The 17,873-nt window shown below is 45.1% G+C and overlaps 1 protein-coding gene across 1 annotated transcript in view; it reads left to right on the top strand.

Annotated features, from left to right (window-relative positions):
* The first annotated feature begins 1,008 nt into the window (after positions 1 to 1,008).
* WDR59 (WD repeat domain 59) overlaps positions 1,009 to 17,873 on the top strand; it is an 80,621-nt gene continuing 63,756 nt past the window's right edge. Inside the window, exons 1-2 of the mRNA XM_055554348.1 lie at positions 1,009 to 1,169; positions 13,114 to 13,163. Of these exons, the coding sequence (XP_055410323.1) occupies positions 1,116 to 1,169; positions 13,114 to 13,163 (104 nt within the window). The 5' untranslated portion in view covers positions 1,009 to 1,115. The remainder of the gene's footprint in view (positions 1,170 to 13,113; positions 13,164 to 17,873) is intronic.

The raw sequence follows: 17,873 nt of genomic DNA, 5'->3' as shown, positions 1-17,873 counted from the left end.
CAACATTCAGAAAACGAAGATCATGGCATCAGGTGCCATCACTTCATGGGAAATAGATGGGGAAACAGTGGAAACAGTGTCAGACTTTATTTTTCCGGGCTCAAAAATCAGTGCAGACGGTGACTGCAGCCATGAAATTAAAAGACGCTTACTCCTTGGAAGGAAAGTTATGACCAACCTAGACAGCATATTAAAAAGCAGAGACATCATTTTGTCAACCAAGGTCCATCTAGTCAAGGCTGTGGTTTTTCCTGTGGTCATGTATGGATGTGAGAGTTGGACTGTGAAGAAGGCTGAGCGCCGAAGAATTGATGCTTTTGAACTGTGGTGTTGGAGCAGACTCTTGAGAGTCGCTTGGACTGCAAGGAGATCCAACCAGTCCACCCTAAAGGATTCAGTCCTGGGTATTCATTGGAAGGACTGATGCTGAAGCTGAAACTCCAATACTTTGGCCACCTCATGCGAAGAGTTGTCTCATTTGAAAAGACTCTGATGCTGGGAGGGATTGGGGGCAGGAGAAAAAGGGGACGACAGAGGATGAAATGGCTGGATGGCATCACCAACTCGATGGACATAAGTTTGGGTAAACTTCGGGAGTTGGTGATGGACAGGGAGGCCTGACGTGCTGCGATTCATGGGGTCGCAAAGAGTTGGACACGACTGAGCGACTGAACTGAACTGAACTGAATGTCCAGCTTTGGTTATCCACGGCCTGGGCCTTGCCAAGGACCCCGGCCAGAGGAGAATATCTCCCTCCCCTGCGCCAAATCCTAACCTACAAGCTCTGCCCTAGTTGCGGCTCAACCTTGGACTACAACTCCCGGCAGAGCTTGCGGCAGGGGGGGGCATGTCTTCACCGCCCCGAGAAGCTAGGGTGGCTCGAGCCGAGTGACGGAAGAGGGGGCGTGCCCGTCTCGGGGCCGGCACGGTATCGCAATTGGAGGAACCGAGAAGAGGGGGCGTACCCAGTGGTGTGTGAGCCAATGGCGTGTGGCCAGACGGGCGGGGCGTGGCAGGGCGGACCTGAAGGCTGAGTGTAGCTTACTGAGCCCGGGAACGCGAGTGCAGGGGGTGGGAGCGCGTAGTCCTGTGGCCCCCGCGGCTGGGCGCGGGCGATGGCGGCGCGATGGAGCAGCGAGAACGTGGTGGTGGAATTCCGCGATTCCCAGGTGAGCTGGGGGCCAGTGGGGCCTTCCGAGCATGCGCCCTTCCTGGTTCCCCTCCCCCACGCGGCCGGGTCTGTCTCGGGGGCGTCGGGGCGACCCCCAGCCCGGCTGGTTAGGAGGCAAGAGGGTGGCCAGGAGCTGTCAGACCCGAGCGGGCGAGGGGAGCTTGGATGACCGATGGGGGTGGTTAGGGCTGCCACTGGCGAGGTTTCGGGGTTCCCCTCGTGGATACAAGGAGTGGGGTCTGCCTGGGGACATCTAAGTGCAGAGATTGCGGGTTTGTGAGCGCTGAGCGGAGGCTTCCCAGGACCAGGGTGGTGAGCGAGGGGGTGTTTGCAGTCCCCGCCCCTGGTGATTTTGGGCTTGTCACAGAACTTCTCTGAGCCTCAGATGCATGGATTTCCCAGCCTCACGGGACTTTGGAGTGGATTCGATTAAAAACAACAACAACAAAACTGCATGCAAAGTGCCTGTTTCAGCGTCTAAGCTTCTAAGTGTTCACTGATTCTAGAATAGTGGAAAATATCGTACAGCGAATAGGAGTATGCACTGCATGTATTAACCTGGGTTCGAATCCCGCCTCAGCTCTTAGCCTGTCCTCACCCACTGCTCATGTTTTCTTACCTGTAAGAGGTACGAATCGTGCCTACCTCGTAGGGTTGGTTTTAGAATTTTATGAGGTCATACATTTAGAATGTGTGGCACAGTGCTGGACACATGGTGAACCTAAAGGAAAGCTCCTACTTACTAGAAATTTTTACCAGCTTTCTATTTCATTCCTTCCATATGTTGGGCCTTGTGCTAAGTGATTTATCTACATTTTGTTTTAATAATGCATGAAAAATCATGCAAGGTAAGTAGATATTACTCCTTTTTTTTTCCCATTGGGGAAGCTGTTCCCCATTTGGCTGATTCCAAGTGACTTGGCCACGGCCTCTCATTAAGTGATCCCACTGGGATTTGAGCACAGGGCCTTGTTGGGCTCATCACACCACCCTGCCTCATACTGTATGAGTCTATCATACAGTCATTCCACGAGAAATATCATGCCCCCCCGCCCCAGCACCTAGGACACTGTCTTGGTGTTTCTCTTCATTCATCGCACACATATTTATTGAATACCTTCTCTGTGCCTGGCTTTCATGCACTCACTTGTTCAATAAAGGTTTACTAAACTTCTGCCAGGTGCATGCTGTGCCAGGCACTGTCTTGGTGCCGAGGTGATCTTTACTGAAGGGGAATCTGGATTTATGATAAGGGGATGATGTGGTTCCTTCTTTCTAAAACCCACTCCTTCTTTTGCCATGAAGATGAAGGAGTGGAGAACCTCCCACCAGTTTGCTCTGCGGTGCCCTTGATACACAGCGACCGTGGGGAATTTGAGCAACCAATTTGGATTAAAGGATCCTAAAAGCACTTTGCACTGTCAGCATGATGTCTCTGGAAGGAAAGAAGGTGCCAGACTCCCAGGGAAAAAGAACCCTATTCCTGTTACCCTTCTTGTTAATTGCTTTCGCTGGGGACTAAGAACAGAGTCATGTGTCCTACCTCTGAGCCTGCTAATTTGGAAGCTACTAATCTGCAAACCCTTTAATTTTCACAGAAACCCAGGTAGTCTCACCCCTACTTCTCTGCAGAGATGTAATTGGAAAGACCTGCAGAGAGGGTGCTGACACAGATATTAAGATGCTATGAAGTTGTATCGAATAATTAAACCTAAACAGCAGTTGTCATAGTCAGAGAACAAAGTAAACTGAGTAATCTAACTGCCTTGTGGGAGTTTCTGTTTTTCTATTTGATTTTTCTGTTCATTTGGAAAGGTGTGTCTTAGTGTGAGTTAGCATGGTTTTGTGATTGATTTTGGTGGTCTTTGGGAGGGATAGGGACCTACTGGGACCCATTTTATTAACTATTTCATTAATGTAGAAAAGAAAAAGTTAAAACTCTTCATATCGCTTTTCTGAAGAGCAGAACAATAAACTTTTCCAAACATCCCACCACTTTAAAAAATCATTAAAAAGATCTAAAGCTCTTAAGGACTTTACTGGTGGTCCACTGGTTAAGAATCTGCCTTATAATTCAGGGGACATGGGTTCAATCCCTGGTCTGGGAACTGGGATCCCACATGTCATGGGGTAACTAAAGCTGCGTGCCACAACCCAAAGCCAGTGGAGAGTGAGCATGTGGCAACTGAGACTGGATGCAGCCAAACAAATAATTAACTTTAAAAAATGGAAAGCTTTTAGATTTTTTCAGAGAAAAACCCTAGTCTGAAAGGTGAAACTGTTTTTACATTTTATATGTGTTGTTTACTTTATAAAACAGATGTTACTTTCACTGATTACTAGTGAGGAACCTGTGCTGCTTGGCATCCACTCTGAAGTGGTCGCTAGAATCAATGAGATCAATGAGTATGAACACTAAGAAAACTTGGTGATAGTTTTCTAGAGCAACACTATCCACTAGAACTTTCTGAGATGATGGACATATGGCTTTTCAACAATTTAAATGGGTCTAGAAGGCAATGGCACCCCACTCCAGTTCTCTTGCTTGGAGAATCCCATGGACGGAGAAGCCCGGTAGGCTGCAGTCCATGGGGTCACTAAGAGTTGGACCCGACTGAGCGACTTCACTTTCACTTTTCACTTTCATGCACTGGAGAAGGAAATGGCAACTCACTCCAGTGTTCTTGCCTGGAGAATCCCAGGGACGGGGGAGCTTGGTGGGCTGCCATCTACGGGGTTGCACAGAGTTGGACATGACTGAAGCGACTTAGCAGCAGCAGTGTGACAGAGATATCAAATTTTTTTTTTTGAGATATATTTTTAAATTTAATTAGATTTTAATTAATTGCCATTAAATAGCCACTTGTGGCTAGTGGCTCTGGTATGGGAAGGTGCAGTTCAGGGAATTAGGAAGATGGAGATTAGTTTCTACTCTCAAAGAGGGGGAGTTGGTGGACTGTGCAGGTAAGGATCTCTTAATTCAACAGTTAAGTACAAAAATACCTCAGAGCATGACTTTTGTGATGAAGATAAGAAGGGCAGACTCATAGAAGTTGTCTCCTTAATGTCTCCGCTTGGGCATTTGCAAAATGCTCAAACTTTCTCTGCACCCCAGCTTCTTGCCCCCTTCCAGTCCACCCTCCACACAAAGTGATTTTAAAGAAGTACGGGTTTATTAAGGTACACTTAATGTTCAATAAAAATTCACCCTTTTGAACTTTCCTGGTGGTGCAGTGGATAAGAATCTGCCTGCCCAGGGGATGTGATTCAATCACCGGTCCCTGAAGATTCCATGTGCCTTGGAGCAACTAAGCCTGTGCACCACAACCACTGAAGCCAGCGTGCCCTCGGGCCAGAGAAGCCACTGCAGTGAGAAGCCCTAGCACCACAAACAGAGAAAGCCTGTGCAAAACAACGAAGGCCCAGCAGCATCTTAAAAAAAAAAAAATTTGCTGTCTATGGTGTTTTGTTATAGCAGCTTGAATGGACTGATAATCAGAGAACAAAACAAGCAAAAAATCCCCACCCACATCATGCTTTCATCTCTACATCTGATTTTCACTTATCTAGTGCATATGAAATGGCCCATTATTTGGGGGCTTAATTTATATTTCCCTGATTACAGTGAAGATGAATATCTTTTCACATTTTTTTCCCTGTCAAATGCTTGCTTATGTCTTATACCCCTTTTTAAAAATTGAGTTGTCTCTTTCTCATAGATTGTAAAAATTTTTCTGAATTCTAATCCTGTATTTAGTTACATAAGTTGCAAATATGTTCTTCCCGGTTGTGGCTTGCCTTTTCATTGTTCTAATAGTATTTTTAGGTACACAGAAGTTTAAGCTTAGTGCAATTGAATTTATGGATTGTACCTTTTCGGTCTTCTTAAGAAAAATCCATATCCTAGGTTCATACAGATTTTCTTCATAATTTTTCATTTTTTTCTTTTCTTGCTACTTTGAAATTGAGGAGGCATCTCAGGAGAAAGCATGCTCTCTGCTGCCCCTGGTGGTGGATGACTTATTAGTCTCAGCATTATTAAAACTGTTCTAGACAGATGATGGAGAAGGCAATGGCACCCCACTCCAATACTCTTGCCTGGAAAATCCCATGGATGGAGGAGCCTGGTAGGCTGCAGTCCATGGGGTCGCAAAGAGTCAGACACGACTGAGCGACTTCACTTTCACTTTTCACTTTCCTGCACTGGAGAAGGAAATGGCAACCCACTCCAGTGTTCTTGCCTGGAGAATCCCAGGGACGGGGGAGCCTGGTGGGCTGCCGTCTATGGGGTCACACAGAGTCGGACATGACTGAAGTGACTTAGTAGCAGCAGCAGCAGACAGATGAAGACTTGAGGACTGGTTTTTGCTCTAAAAAAAAAAACAAAAAAGAACTCAGCAAATTCATTAGCTAAGGAGAAAATTACAAATAATTTATAGTCAATACATTGATGTTGAGCAATCCAGCTTTGATCCCTGCTTTTCTAGATTCTAGGGGACTTCCCTCGTGGCTCAGACAATAAAGCGTCTGCCTACAAGGCGGGAGACCCGGGATCAATCCCTGGGTTGGGAAGATCCCCTGGAGAAGGAAATGGCAACCCACTCCAGTATTCTTGCCTGGAAAATCCCATGGACGGAGGAGCTTGGTAGACTATAGTCTAAGTCTGTGGGGTCACAAAGAGTCGGACACGACTGAGCGACTTCACTTTCACTTTCTAGATTTACTTTTTGAGAACTACAGGGATGGAGGGAAATGGTAGGACTAGTTTTGGTGGAAGTGACTATTATGATGTGAAGGCTGCAGGTTGTTTTCTAGAAAACTTGATACAAAAATGCAGTGGATAAGAGTCTGCCTGCCAGTGCAGGGGACATGGGTTCGATCTGTGGTCCGGGAAGATTCCACATGTTGTGGAGCAGCTAAGCCTGTGTGCAACAACTATTGAGCCTGTGCTCCAGAGCCTGCAAGTCACAACTGCTGAGCCTGTGTGCGGTGACTACTGAAGCCCGCCCTAGAGCCTGTGCTCTGCCGCAAGAGAAGCTACCATGATGAGAAGACTGAGCACCGCAGCTGAGAGGAGTCCCCGCTCACTGCAACTGGAGAAAGCCCGCATGCAGCAGTGAAGACCTAGCCCAGCCAAAAATAAATAAATAAATAGTTTTAAAATGCTGTGAGTGAAGAGGGAAGAGCATAGAGCAGAGAGGGTTTGGAGCTAGAGGCTTGGTGTTAGGATCCAGGTTAGGCCACTTATTTGTCGTGTGATCTTAGGCAACTTATTTCCTTTCTAGGCTTCAATTTCTTCATTCACTAAACTGTGTTAACAGTACCTACCTGTGTCCAGAATTCCCCAGAACAGTCCCAAGTTTCACTGGGAGGATTCACACTTGTATTTGCAATTATGATTTATCGGAGCAAAAGACACAAAGCAACATCTCGGGGAAGAAGAGTGAAGCCTGGAGGAAACTGGGCATGAGCTTTTGAGTCATCTTCCCATGGGGTCGCTCAGGACATGCTTAATCCTCCAGCATCGAATTTTGACACCCATGTAATGATGTCTACCAGGGAAGCTCCCTTGGGACACAGTGGCCAAGGTTTTTCTTTGGAGCTGGTCATGTAGGAACCTTCTGGCTAGCACAGATCAAAATTCTGCAATCCCTGAAGCTCAACAGTGGCTCTGCATAAACCATGTTGTTTGTACGTACAGTTTAGACACAGCAAGCTCTTCTTATCAATTAGGGAATATGGGACCCTCCCACCCCCAACCCCAACCCCGCCGCCTCAGGTCCGAGATACCAGTCAGGAGTCAGCCTTGTAAGCCAGCCTTTGTAAGGTTAGCAGTCTCATGCTTGCTGGTAACTCTTTTCTCCAACTACCGAGTTCCATGTGGATTAAATGAGATAATTATGCAGAGCCCTTAGCAGGGATCAGTGTCCATTAAATGCTTGATGCATGTTCATTACAATGTTGATGTTAGAAAAGTTGCCTGAGGAAGCAGCAATCTTGGCCAGACTCATGGAACTGAGAGGACCTTTGGGAGTCATCTCATCTCTCTTCTTATTTTACAGATGAGGAGCCTGAGACTCAGAAAGTTCAGGTGACTTTCCTTGTGAAACCAGTTTGTACCATTTGAGTTTGTGGGGAAGTGAGGATGTTCTCATTTTCAAGGGAGAGACTTGACTTCAACAACCTAAGTGTCCAACAACAGATGGAGGGGTAGAGAATTCGTGGCACATCTATACAACGGAATATTACTCAGCCATGAAAAGGAATGCAGTTGGGTCATGTGTAGAGACTTGGGTGGACCTAGAGTCTCATACAGAGTGAACTAAGGCAGAGAAAAACAAACATTGTACATTAATGCATATATGTGGAGTCTTGAAAATTGGTAGATACATCTGCGTTGAGGGCAGGAATAGAGACACAGATGTCGAGTGGACGTGGGGACACAGGGGAAGGGGAGGGTGGGATGAATTGGGAGATTGGAAATTAACTTATGTACACTAATGGGTAAAATAGATAGCTAGTGGGAACTGCGGTAAAGCACAAGGAGCTCAGCTTAGTGCTTTGTGATGACTTAGATGGGTGGGATGGGGGTGGTGGTGGGAGGAAGTCCAAGAGAGAGAAGATATATATGTATGCTGCTGCTGCTAAGTTGCTTCAGTCGTGTCCAACTCTGTGCGACCCCATGGACAGCAGCCCACCAGGCTCCTCTGTCCAAGGAATTCTTCAGGCAAGAATACTGGAATAGGTTGCCATTTTCTTCCCCCGTATATATGTGTACATATAGCTGGGGCTTCCCAGGTGTCTCATTGGGTAAAGAATCCGCCTGCAGTGCAGGAGATTCGAGTTCCATGGGTGGGTTGAGAAGATCCCCTGCAGGAGGGCATGGCAGCCCACTCCAGTATTCTTGCCTGGAGAATTCATGGACAGAGGAGCCTGGCGGGCTACCGTCCATAAGGTTGCAAAGAGTCGGACAGGACTGAAGCGACCTAGCCCACACGCACATACATAATAGCTGATTCACTTTGTTGTGGAGTGGCGGCTCACACAGCACAACGTTGTAAAGCAATTATACTCCAGTTCCTCCGGGAGTTGGTGATGGACAGGGAGGCCTGGCGTGCTGCAATTCATGGGGTCGCAAAGAGTCGGACACGACTGAGCGACTGAACTGAACTGAACTGAAGAAATAATAAATAAAGAGGGAGACTTCCCAAGAAAGGCTCTTTGTGCTCAGGGTGTAAGCAGACCTCTGATAGATAACCTCTCATGAGCCTTAGGCAAGGGTGGTTTGAAAGCAGGCTTGGCAACAGTGTCTGCTCTAATTTAAAGTGATCGGATCTTGTCATGTTAAATGCTCTGATCCTTTTCTATCAGTGGGTTTCAGTTTGTGGAATTATTCTATGGAGTCTCGTAATGCATACATTACAGTCTGTGCTCAGGCACATGACATCCTGATCTTAGAGGAACTGATCTAGCTCTGATTTGCATTGACTGAATATTTCCACTTTGCATCATTTAGAAGGATGGCAGGCAAAACATTTCTGTTTTTTGGACAGCTCTTTCTAATTCAGGTGGGGTCTAAAGAGGAAGAGCTGCTTTCTTTTCTAGTCCCTTCAAAGAAACCAACCCTAGCTTTTGTTCTGCAGGTAGCAGAGGCCTCTAGGGAGGCTTTCCTTCGCATCCAATCAAGGCAGAAAGATAATCCTATGAATCTGTGTTACAGATTCTTCCCAGAGATCAACTTTCTAGCACAACCTTGTGTTTGTACCCAAATTTAACTGTAAACCCAAAGTGGATGTGTACTTCAATTCATCTCCAAATTCAGTGTCATTTGACTATTATAAAGTCTCATACCTGTTATTTTTTAAAAGATGAAAGTGTTTTACCAATAACATTTTTTGGGTAACAGTTTTATTGAAATATTTTGCACACATCATACGATTTACTTGTTTAAAATGTATACAATTCAGTGGGTTCTAGTATATTCACAAAGTGTGTAACTCTGACCACAGTAATTAAAAAAAAATTTTTTTGACCACAGTAATTTTTAGAACATGTTTGTCACCCCGTGAAGAAACCCTGTACCCTTAAGCCATCAGCCCCCTAGTACCCTGATACCTCAGCTCTAGGCAGCAGCGACTAATCTAATTTCTGTTTGTATAGATTTGCCTATTCTGAGGATTTCATACAAATGGAATTATACAATATATGGCCTTTGTGACATGCCATTGTATAGATGTACCAGATTTTATTTATCCATTCATCAATTGTTGGACATTGGGCTTGTTTCCACTTTTTGGCTATTATGAATAATGCTGCCACGAACACTTATGTATAAGTTTTTGTATAGCATAAGCTTTTATAAGACCTGTATTGTCTATAGTAGCTAGCATTTATGGAGTGTATACCATGGACCAGGCATTGAGCTAGCAAATTGGTTTTTACCTTCAAGAAATTGCAGTGTAATGGTGGAGACCTATCAGTAAGTAGATACTTTATTGTAAAGTATGATAAGTGCTGTATAGGGACTTCCCGGCAGTCCAGTGGTTAGGACTCCGTGCTTCCACTGCAGGGGGCCCAGGTTTGATCCCTGGTCAGGGAGCTAAGATCCCGCATGACACGTGACACAGCCCAAAGCGAAAACAGAGTAAATGCCGTATAAAGGTGAGCCTCGGGTATGGTGAGAGCATAGGCAGGGCACTGAATGTTCAAGCAGAGAGGGTTCGGAATAAATTAGAAGAGCCAGAACAGGAAGGAATGAGCCAGGTGAAGACTGGGGAGAGAGGAAGCAGCTGGTGTGAGGCCAAAGAGGAGAGAGTGCTTGCCTGAGTTTGAGCACCTGGAATTCTTCTGAAGAATTTGCTTTGTCCTCCTGTCAGCAGCAGCAGCTCTTACACAGGAATTCCCTGGAGCAGATGGCTGGAGTGTTGGGATGGGGTTGGGAGGGAGAGGCGTGTCTGAAGCGACCTTTAATGTCATGCCCAGGCTGTGAGCGGAGTGGAAAGAGAAGAGGCTTGGAAGGGGGCCTTGAAAAGATAGGAGGGCTTTTTATTGTAAAATACCGCACATAAATAATGCAAGAATGTAGGCTCATTTAGAGGAATAAAAATCTCATAAAAATGTCTACCATCTAAACATTTTCATATACTTGTTTTCAGTGTTATTCAGGCTGAGTAGCCGATTTAAATTTTAGTTCATAGTAGGGAATGGAATATCACTTTCCCTCTGTAAGTAAAGTGCAAGCCTTTACTCGCGCGGCTTACTTTACAGCAAGCCCTGTTCACAGGCTGGTGGGAGTCCTCTCTCCTCGTTGTGGGGCTCCCTTCCTCTCTTGCTGTGGCATTGCACAAGAGCCCCAGGGCTCCTCACCCTCTGACATCCGGACTTAGCATCTCTTAGCCGTTCCCCATCGAGAAAACTGAGGGTGCTGAGGCCTTGCGGGGGACTCCTGTCCTGGATAAATACCATCTTTTACTCTCATCAGTTTATTTCACATCCTGTCTTAAAGCACTTCTCTGTCTCCATTTCCCCCTTTGGAGCAGCCTAGCATAACCCTCCTTCATGTGCTCCTGCAAATATAACGTTGGCCTCTTTTTTTGTGGGGGCGGGTAGGGGTAGGGAAGTGTAAGTTAGGTGTGGGGTTTTTTTTGTTTTACTTCTTAAAAAATAACTTATTCTGATGAGGAGATATGGTGAGTTATGATATTCTAATTGTAGGCTGGGCGCCTGCATTTTTCTGTGCCACCCCTTAATGCTTCTAGAATATTCTATTGTGTAGATACCTGTAATTTACTTACAGATAACATGAATCCAACAACTCTGGGTATAAAAGTTTTGCTGTATTTTGAATAAATTCTGGAGGTGGAATTACTGAGTCAGAGGACACGACTTTTTTTTTTTTTTTTTGGTATTATTACCGAATCATCCTTTATTGTCTCTGTACCACAAACTTAGCAGCTTGAAGTGGCATCCATTTATTAGCTTACAGTACTGTAAGTCACAAAGCGTTGGACATGACTGAGCTCATGTGTGTGTGCAGACGTGCACACACACACACTCTGTAGGTCAGAAGTCCAGGCTGCTTTCTCTGTTTGGTGTCTCATAGGCTGAAAGCCAGCCATCACTTTACTGTGTCCTCATCTGGGGGCTCCCCAGATGACTTAGGGAAGAATCTGCTAACAAGCTCTTTCAGGTTGTTGGAAGAATTCAGTTCCTGGGGGTTATGGGACTGAGGTCCCTGATTTTTGCCAGTTGTTATTTAGGGATCGCTCTCGGCTTCTGCCATGTGGTCTGCCCATCTTCATAGCCGGCAGCAGAGTCTTCTCCATGTTAAATCCCTCACCCTCCAAATCTCCGACTTCCTCGGCTCTGACCTCTGGACCTGCCTTTAAAGGGCTGATGTGGGGGTCTCTCTAGCTCTGTCTGCTCCTCCAATAACTGTTTCATCATCCCAGATGGAAACTATGTACTCACTAAACCGAATCACCTCACCCCCAGCCCCCTAGGCCCTGGCTGCCTCTGTTGTACTCTCTGGACACCTCATATAAGTGGAATTACACAGTATTTGCCCTTTTTTTCCTGACTTATTTCACTTAGTGTAATGTTTTCAAGGTTCATTCACACTGTAGCATGTATGCCATTGTGTGTGTATACCATGCTATGTTTGTCCATTCATCAGCTGATGGGCATTTGGGTTATTGGGGTTGTTTCAGGTCTCTTTTATCTTAGGGTGAACTGATGTGGGACCTTAATACACCTCAAAGTGCTTTTACTAGATTAGTACCTAGACTAATGGGGAGAATGTGTGTGAATATCAAGGGCCCAGAATCTTGGAGCCACCCTAGGATTCTTGCTACCACACACCCTCTATAAAGATGGTACTGCTCCTGGTTGCAGGTACCATCTTGCCCTCTTTCATGTCCTTAGTGTATAAATTGTCCAGAAGAGTTCTGGAAATGGCATTTCATTTCAGAGCCTGTCTTTGCAGCTGGGCATTTCTCTGCTCATGACTCCAGTGAAATGAAGAATGTGTAATAATCCCCTTCTCAGCCTCCATGAAAACACTCTGACATCTTGTCCCTAATAATACAAGTTTCTTGGGGGTATATGAGTGAGAAACCCATTAAGAAGACCAATGAAAGTGAGGAAGAGAATTTCTGTTTACCATTTGTGATTTGTGAGTGTAGCAGGATGTTCAAAATGCATTCTCTCTGGACTATCTCTTGGAAAGAGCTTAGAGCACTTAATAAGCAAACAACAGCACAGACTGTTTCACATAATGCCCTGGGAATGCAACAGGACTTGAATTTGTCAAATAAGAGAATTTAGGGCTGTAACTGCCATGATTAAAATTATTCTCATGTTCCAGCCTGCATGCAAATCTCCTTGATTCAGTGTGGTCTTTTGGAAATTGGACATCGGCTCCTGAAAAGCTGGTGCTCCCTCTAAGTTGGGAGACCTGGGAAATGGAAACCAGTAAAATGTGCTGGAAATCTCAGATTAAATAGGAACTGAGCATCTTAAGAATATGACTGTAGAGTCAGCAGAAGTGGTGTTTGAAAATATTCAATTGCCATTTAGCTTGGAGAAGTCCATGCCCTTTGGAAAGGTATGGATTGTGTGTGTGTGTGTGTGTGTTCGGAAGGAGCTCTTGGTAGCTCAGTTTGCTGTGAACTAGTTGGATTCTTGGACAATTCCAGGGCTTGTTTCCTCCATTTAGACAATACCTGCTTGGTTGTGTGTACCCCTGGTGGAATAGATCTCAGCTGCCCTGTTGTGGAAGATGAACGTGAGATTCGGCTGAGAACTAGAAGGGGGTTAAAGAGTCCACTGTAGGGAACTGCCTGGGCCATGGGAAGAGGAAGACCCGCAGGTGCCTACCTGCCTGTCCTCCCCAACCTGAGCTGGTCTCGCTGGCAGGACTGAACGCCTCTTCTCTCTCCCAGGCGACCGCCATGTCCGTGGACTGCGTGGGGCAGCATGCAGTGCTTTCCGGGTAAGTGAGCTGGCGGAGTTCGTCTGCCACGGTTTCCGGGAGTAAGTTGCAAATCCAGAGGCTTCTGGGAAATTGGAGAGCGCTTCTTTAATGTAAGGGTTACAGTCATTGGATGTAGTTCCATTCTCCTAGTGACCTCAGAGGTCCTCACGGGGATTATTTGCATCTCTGCTGTAACAGGTGAGCAATAAAATTGCTTTGAGATGTTAGTTCGTCCCTGGCAGTGTGGTCTTGAAATCGCCATTTTCTGTTTAATGCGTGGACTCTTCGGAAGGATGCTGTCTGGTCCAATCAGTTGGTTCCTAGGTTTGGGAGGATCTGGGTTCCATTGATTATGAGCCCCCCGATGTGTATTCGGTTGGCCTCCTTGGACTTCAGTTTGCTCATAAAGGAATTGGATTTCATCATGAAGAAATTGAATTACGTAATCGCTGTAGTGTCTTCTGGTTCAAAATTAAGATTCTGGCAAATGAAGTCCATCCCTGCGTTTGCTAATCACCCTAACACTGTACCGGTACTATAGCATTTAATGGTCAGGGTCCCCCTTTCCCTTTCATGTTGCTCTAGATCGCTACCTCTCAAATTCAGCTGTATTTTCATTAACTTTGTGGTTTGTGGACCCATTTATAAAATGAAGTTGTTTTCTATTCATCAATTTTGAAGTCATGTTTTAATTTACTTTTAAATAAGACCATTGCAAACATTAAGTAACTCATAAGGACGTGTCATGGAAAGTAAGTTTCCCTTTTCCCTCTGACCCCCTCTCTCCAGATACCACTTTCTTGTACCACACTGGATGCATAGATGAAGAAAATTTGCTATGTCTCTTTCTCCCCTCCCTCAATCACTTTTTTAAAAAAGAGCTTTATTGAGCTATAATTCACATACCCATACAGTTCACCCATTTCAATGTACAATTCAGTGGTTTTGGTGTATATTATTAATTTCTGAATCAGTTATTTTAAATTTTTTATTAAAAATTTATTTTTTATTTTTTGGCTGTGCCATGCAGCATGTGGGATCTTAGTTTCCTGACCAGGGATTGAACCTGCACCCCCAGCTTTGGAAGCACAGAGTCTTAACCACTGGACCATGAGAGAAGTTGCTCCTAATCAGTTTTTAAACCTCCTTTTTTTTTTTTTTTTTTTTTTTTTTTTAATGAAGGAAATGCCTAGACATGTTTAAAAGGTCAAATCTTTCCACTTTCATGCATTGGAGAAGGAAATGGCAACCCACTCCAGTGTTCTTGCCTGGAGAATCCTGGGGACGGGGGAGCCTGGTGGGCTGCCGTCTATGGGGTCGCACAGAGTCGGACACGACTGAAGCGACGCAGCAGCAGCAGCAGCAGCAGCAGCAGCATTATAAAGCTTATATGGTCAGCAGAATTCCACCTCACCCTTTCCTCACCCCAGTCTCTCTCCCCAGAGGCAACCACTTGAGACTTTTTTTTTATTTGAAAAATAATTTATTTGACACTGTATTGATAATATATGAATGTCTGTTTCAACCTAATTTTTAAAATAGCCAAAGATTCAAATAGACATTTCATGAAAGAAAAAGTATCAATGGCCAACAAGTACATAAAAGATGATGAATATCTCTAGTCACTGGGAATAATGAGATACCACTATACATCCACTGGAATGTCTAAGATTTGAAAGTCTGGCAAGCCCATTGATGAAGGTGGAGTGTTACTGTCCCCTTCTATTATTGTATTACTATTTATCTCTCTTTTTATGTCTGTTAATATTTCCATTATGTATTTAGGTGCTCCTGTATTCAGTGCATATATACTTAACAATTGTTACACCTTCTTGTTGGGTTGGTCCCTTTACTACTGTATAATGTCCTTCTCTGTCCACTTGAGACTCTTTTTAGCCATTGTTATTTTTGGATTGCCTCCAGTTTTCCAAGTGGTATAGTACATATTGGAGAAGGAGATGGCAACCCACTCCAGTATTCTTGCCTGGAGAATTCCATGGACAGAGGAGCCTGGCAAGTTATAGTCCATGGGATCGCAAAGAGTTGGACATAATTAAGTGACTAATACACACATACTACATATACTGCTGTATCTTGATTTATCCATCATAAATATTCAAAGTGACCTCTTATAATAGAAGATGAGTATTGAGCATTTTTATTTGGTCTGTGAGTCCCTTATAGAAACAGCTGGCTTTCTCCCTCCTGCCAATATAATCATATAACCATTGTTGTGTTGAATCATATTCAGGGTTCTTTTTCTCAGTGTTATTGGCAAGAGGTCCTATGCTATTTTGATTCTGGACTCTGTATGTGACCTATTTTTTTATCTTTGGAGAAATCCTATCTTTATCCCTAGTGTTACCTTTACTTCTTATGTGTGTGAAATTTTCACCATGACTGATTTGGTATGTCTTTTTTCATTCATTTTGCTGGGCACTTAGAGGGACCCACCTCCCCTTTCTGACATTATTACCTGCTTTATCCAAACAAAAAGAAAAACAACTTGGCATTTTGTAGTCATATTAACTGGAGAAGGGAATGGAAACCCACTCCAGTATTCTTACCTGGAAAACCCCGTGGACAGAGGAGTCTTGTGGGTTACAGTTCAAAGGGTGGCAAGGAGTTGGACATGACTGACAACTGAGCACAGCACAGCAGCCGTATTAACAGCCCACAAGATACTTTCAGGTGCCCTGGAATAACTGTATCTTAACGTTAGACTTCTCAGTATTGACTGCTGTGGATATTGTCATTTGTAGCATTCTAAGAGAAAATGGGATTATGTAATGGGACATCATGCAGGTGTTTCTGTTTTGGTGTGTTCTTAGACATGTATACATCCATACTGTTTTTCAACATGATCTTAAAGTTCACCATTTCATTTTCTTATATTGAGCTTTAAAATATGTGTAGTAAGGTATAGCCTTAAATTTACAAATATATGCACTCATGTGAGCAGAAGGCAATGGCACCCCACTCCAGTACTCTTGCTGGAAAATCCCATGGACAGAGGAGCCTGGTGGGCTGCAGTCCATGGGGTCGCTAAGAGTCGGACACGAGTGAGCGACTTCCCTTTCACTTTTCACTTTCATGCATGGGAGGAGGAAATGGCAACCCACTCCAGTGTTCTTGCCTGGAGAATCCCAGGGACAGGGGAGCCTGGTGGGCTGCCGTCTATGGGGTTGCACAGAGTCGGACACGACTGAAGCGACTCAGCAGCAGCAGCAGCAGCAGCACTCATGTGATCACCAGAGTAAAATACAGAATAATTTTTATTAACAAGGAGGGCCCTTTCAGTCTGGATTTCTGTGTCTTTTAGTTTGGGGAAAATTTCCTGCATTCTGTCTTTGATAATTTTCCTGCATTCTGTCTTTGATAATTTTCCCCATTCTTCCTGGAGCTCCTCTTAGGGCTTGTTGGATATCCTGTATGCATTCTCTTCTGATCTTTTGGTCTTTTGATTTTGCATTTTGAGAGTTTATTTGTTTATTTTTTTGGCCACACCGTACAGCATGTGAGATCTTAGTTCCCCAACCAGGGATTCGAACCCCTGTCCCTTGCATGGGAAGTACAAAGTCTTACCCATTGGACAGCAAGCGAAGTCCCGCATTCTCGGAGTTTTCGTCAACTGTGACTTCCAACCCCTCCATCAGATTTAAAAGTTTCAGCTGTTCTTTTAGTTTCTCAGAGCTCCTGTTCTCCGTTCTTTGCCTTGTCTCTGAGGCCGTTAAGTGTCGGTTGTGCTGCCCGCTTCCTTTTTTTTTATCCTTTTGGTTGTTTTGGTCTCTGTCTTTCCAGTTTCCTCCATGACTGATGCTCACAGGCTCTGTGTTAATATTAAAAGAGTAAGTGCAGTCTCTGCTTACGCATGTGATGGTGCAGTTCACGGTAGGGAAAGCAGTCAGAAACCTGGCCCTTTTGTTGGAGTGTGCCGAGGTGTCTGGAAGTTCTCGGTTCACATACTGTTGAAGCCTAGCTTGAAGGGCTTTGAGCATTACCTTGCTAGCATGTGAGAAGAGCACAGTTGTGCGGTAGTTTGTGCATTCTTTGGCATTGCCCTTCTTTGGGATTGGAATGAAAACTGACCTTTTCCAGTCCTTTGGCCACTGCTGAGTTTTCTAAATTTGCTGGCATACTGAGTGCAGCACTTTAACAGCATCATCTTTAAGGGTTTTAAATAGCTCAGCTGGACATCATCTTCAGGGCTTTGTTTTTGGTTTGTTTGCTTTTGTTCTTTCTTGGGCTGGTCATTTCCCCCTGAGGAGAGTCCTGCTGACACCATCCCTGTCTGGAGACTGAAAGCCCCGCGTGGTGAGTGCTACACAGGGGAGGAGGCCCGAGGGTCACCCCCACCCCCCACCCCGCCCCCGGCTTCCTGCCCTGTTCTGGGCGCAGCACCTCCCGCCCACCCCTCCCGCCCCAGCCCCCACTCCTCGGAAGTAGTTTCGCTCCCCCTCCAGCCCCTGCCAGCCTGGATTCCGCAGTGTGCATCACCTCGCTCTGCAGGCCCTTGGGTGCTGGCTGCCTTTCCTCTAGATCAGTTACCATTTTTCTGCCTGCTTTCCATCTTTTCCTCTCTCATTTTCTGTGTCTTTGTGGATTTCTCTCTTTTATATTTTCACCCTTACTCTAGTGGATCTTCAGTGGGGGAATGAAGGCAACCAGTATGTTCAGTCATGCATGTTTATCCGGAAGTACCCACCTTCTGCTAGTCTGCATTTTCCC

The sequence above is a fragment of the Bubalus kerabau genome, chromosome 17, assembly GCF_029407905.1.
Source record: "Bubalus kerabau isolate K-KA32 ecotype Philippines breed swamp buffalo chromosome 17, PCC_UOA_SB_1v2, whole genome shotgun sequence".
NCBI lineage: Eukaryota > Metazoa > Chordata > Mammalia > Artiodactyla > Bovidae > Bubalus > Bubalus kerabau.
This window is presented reverse-complemented; position numbering and strand designations above follow the sequence as displayed.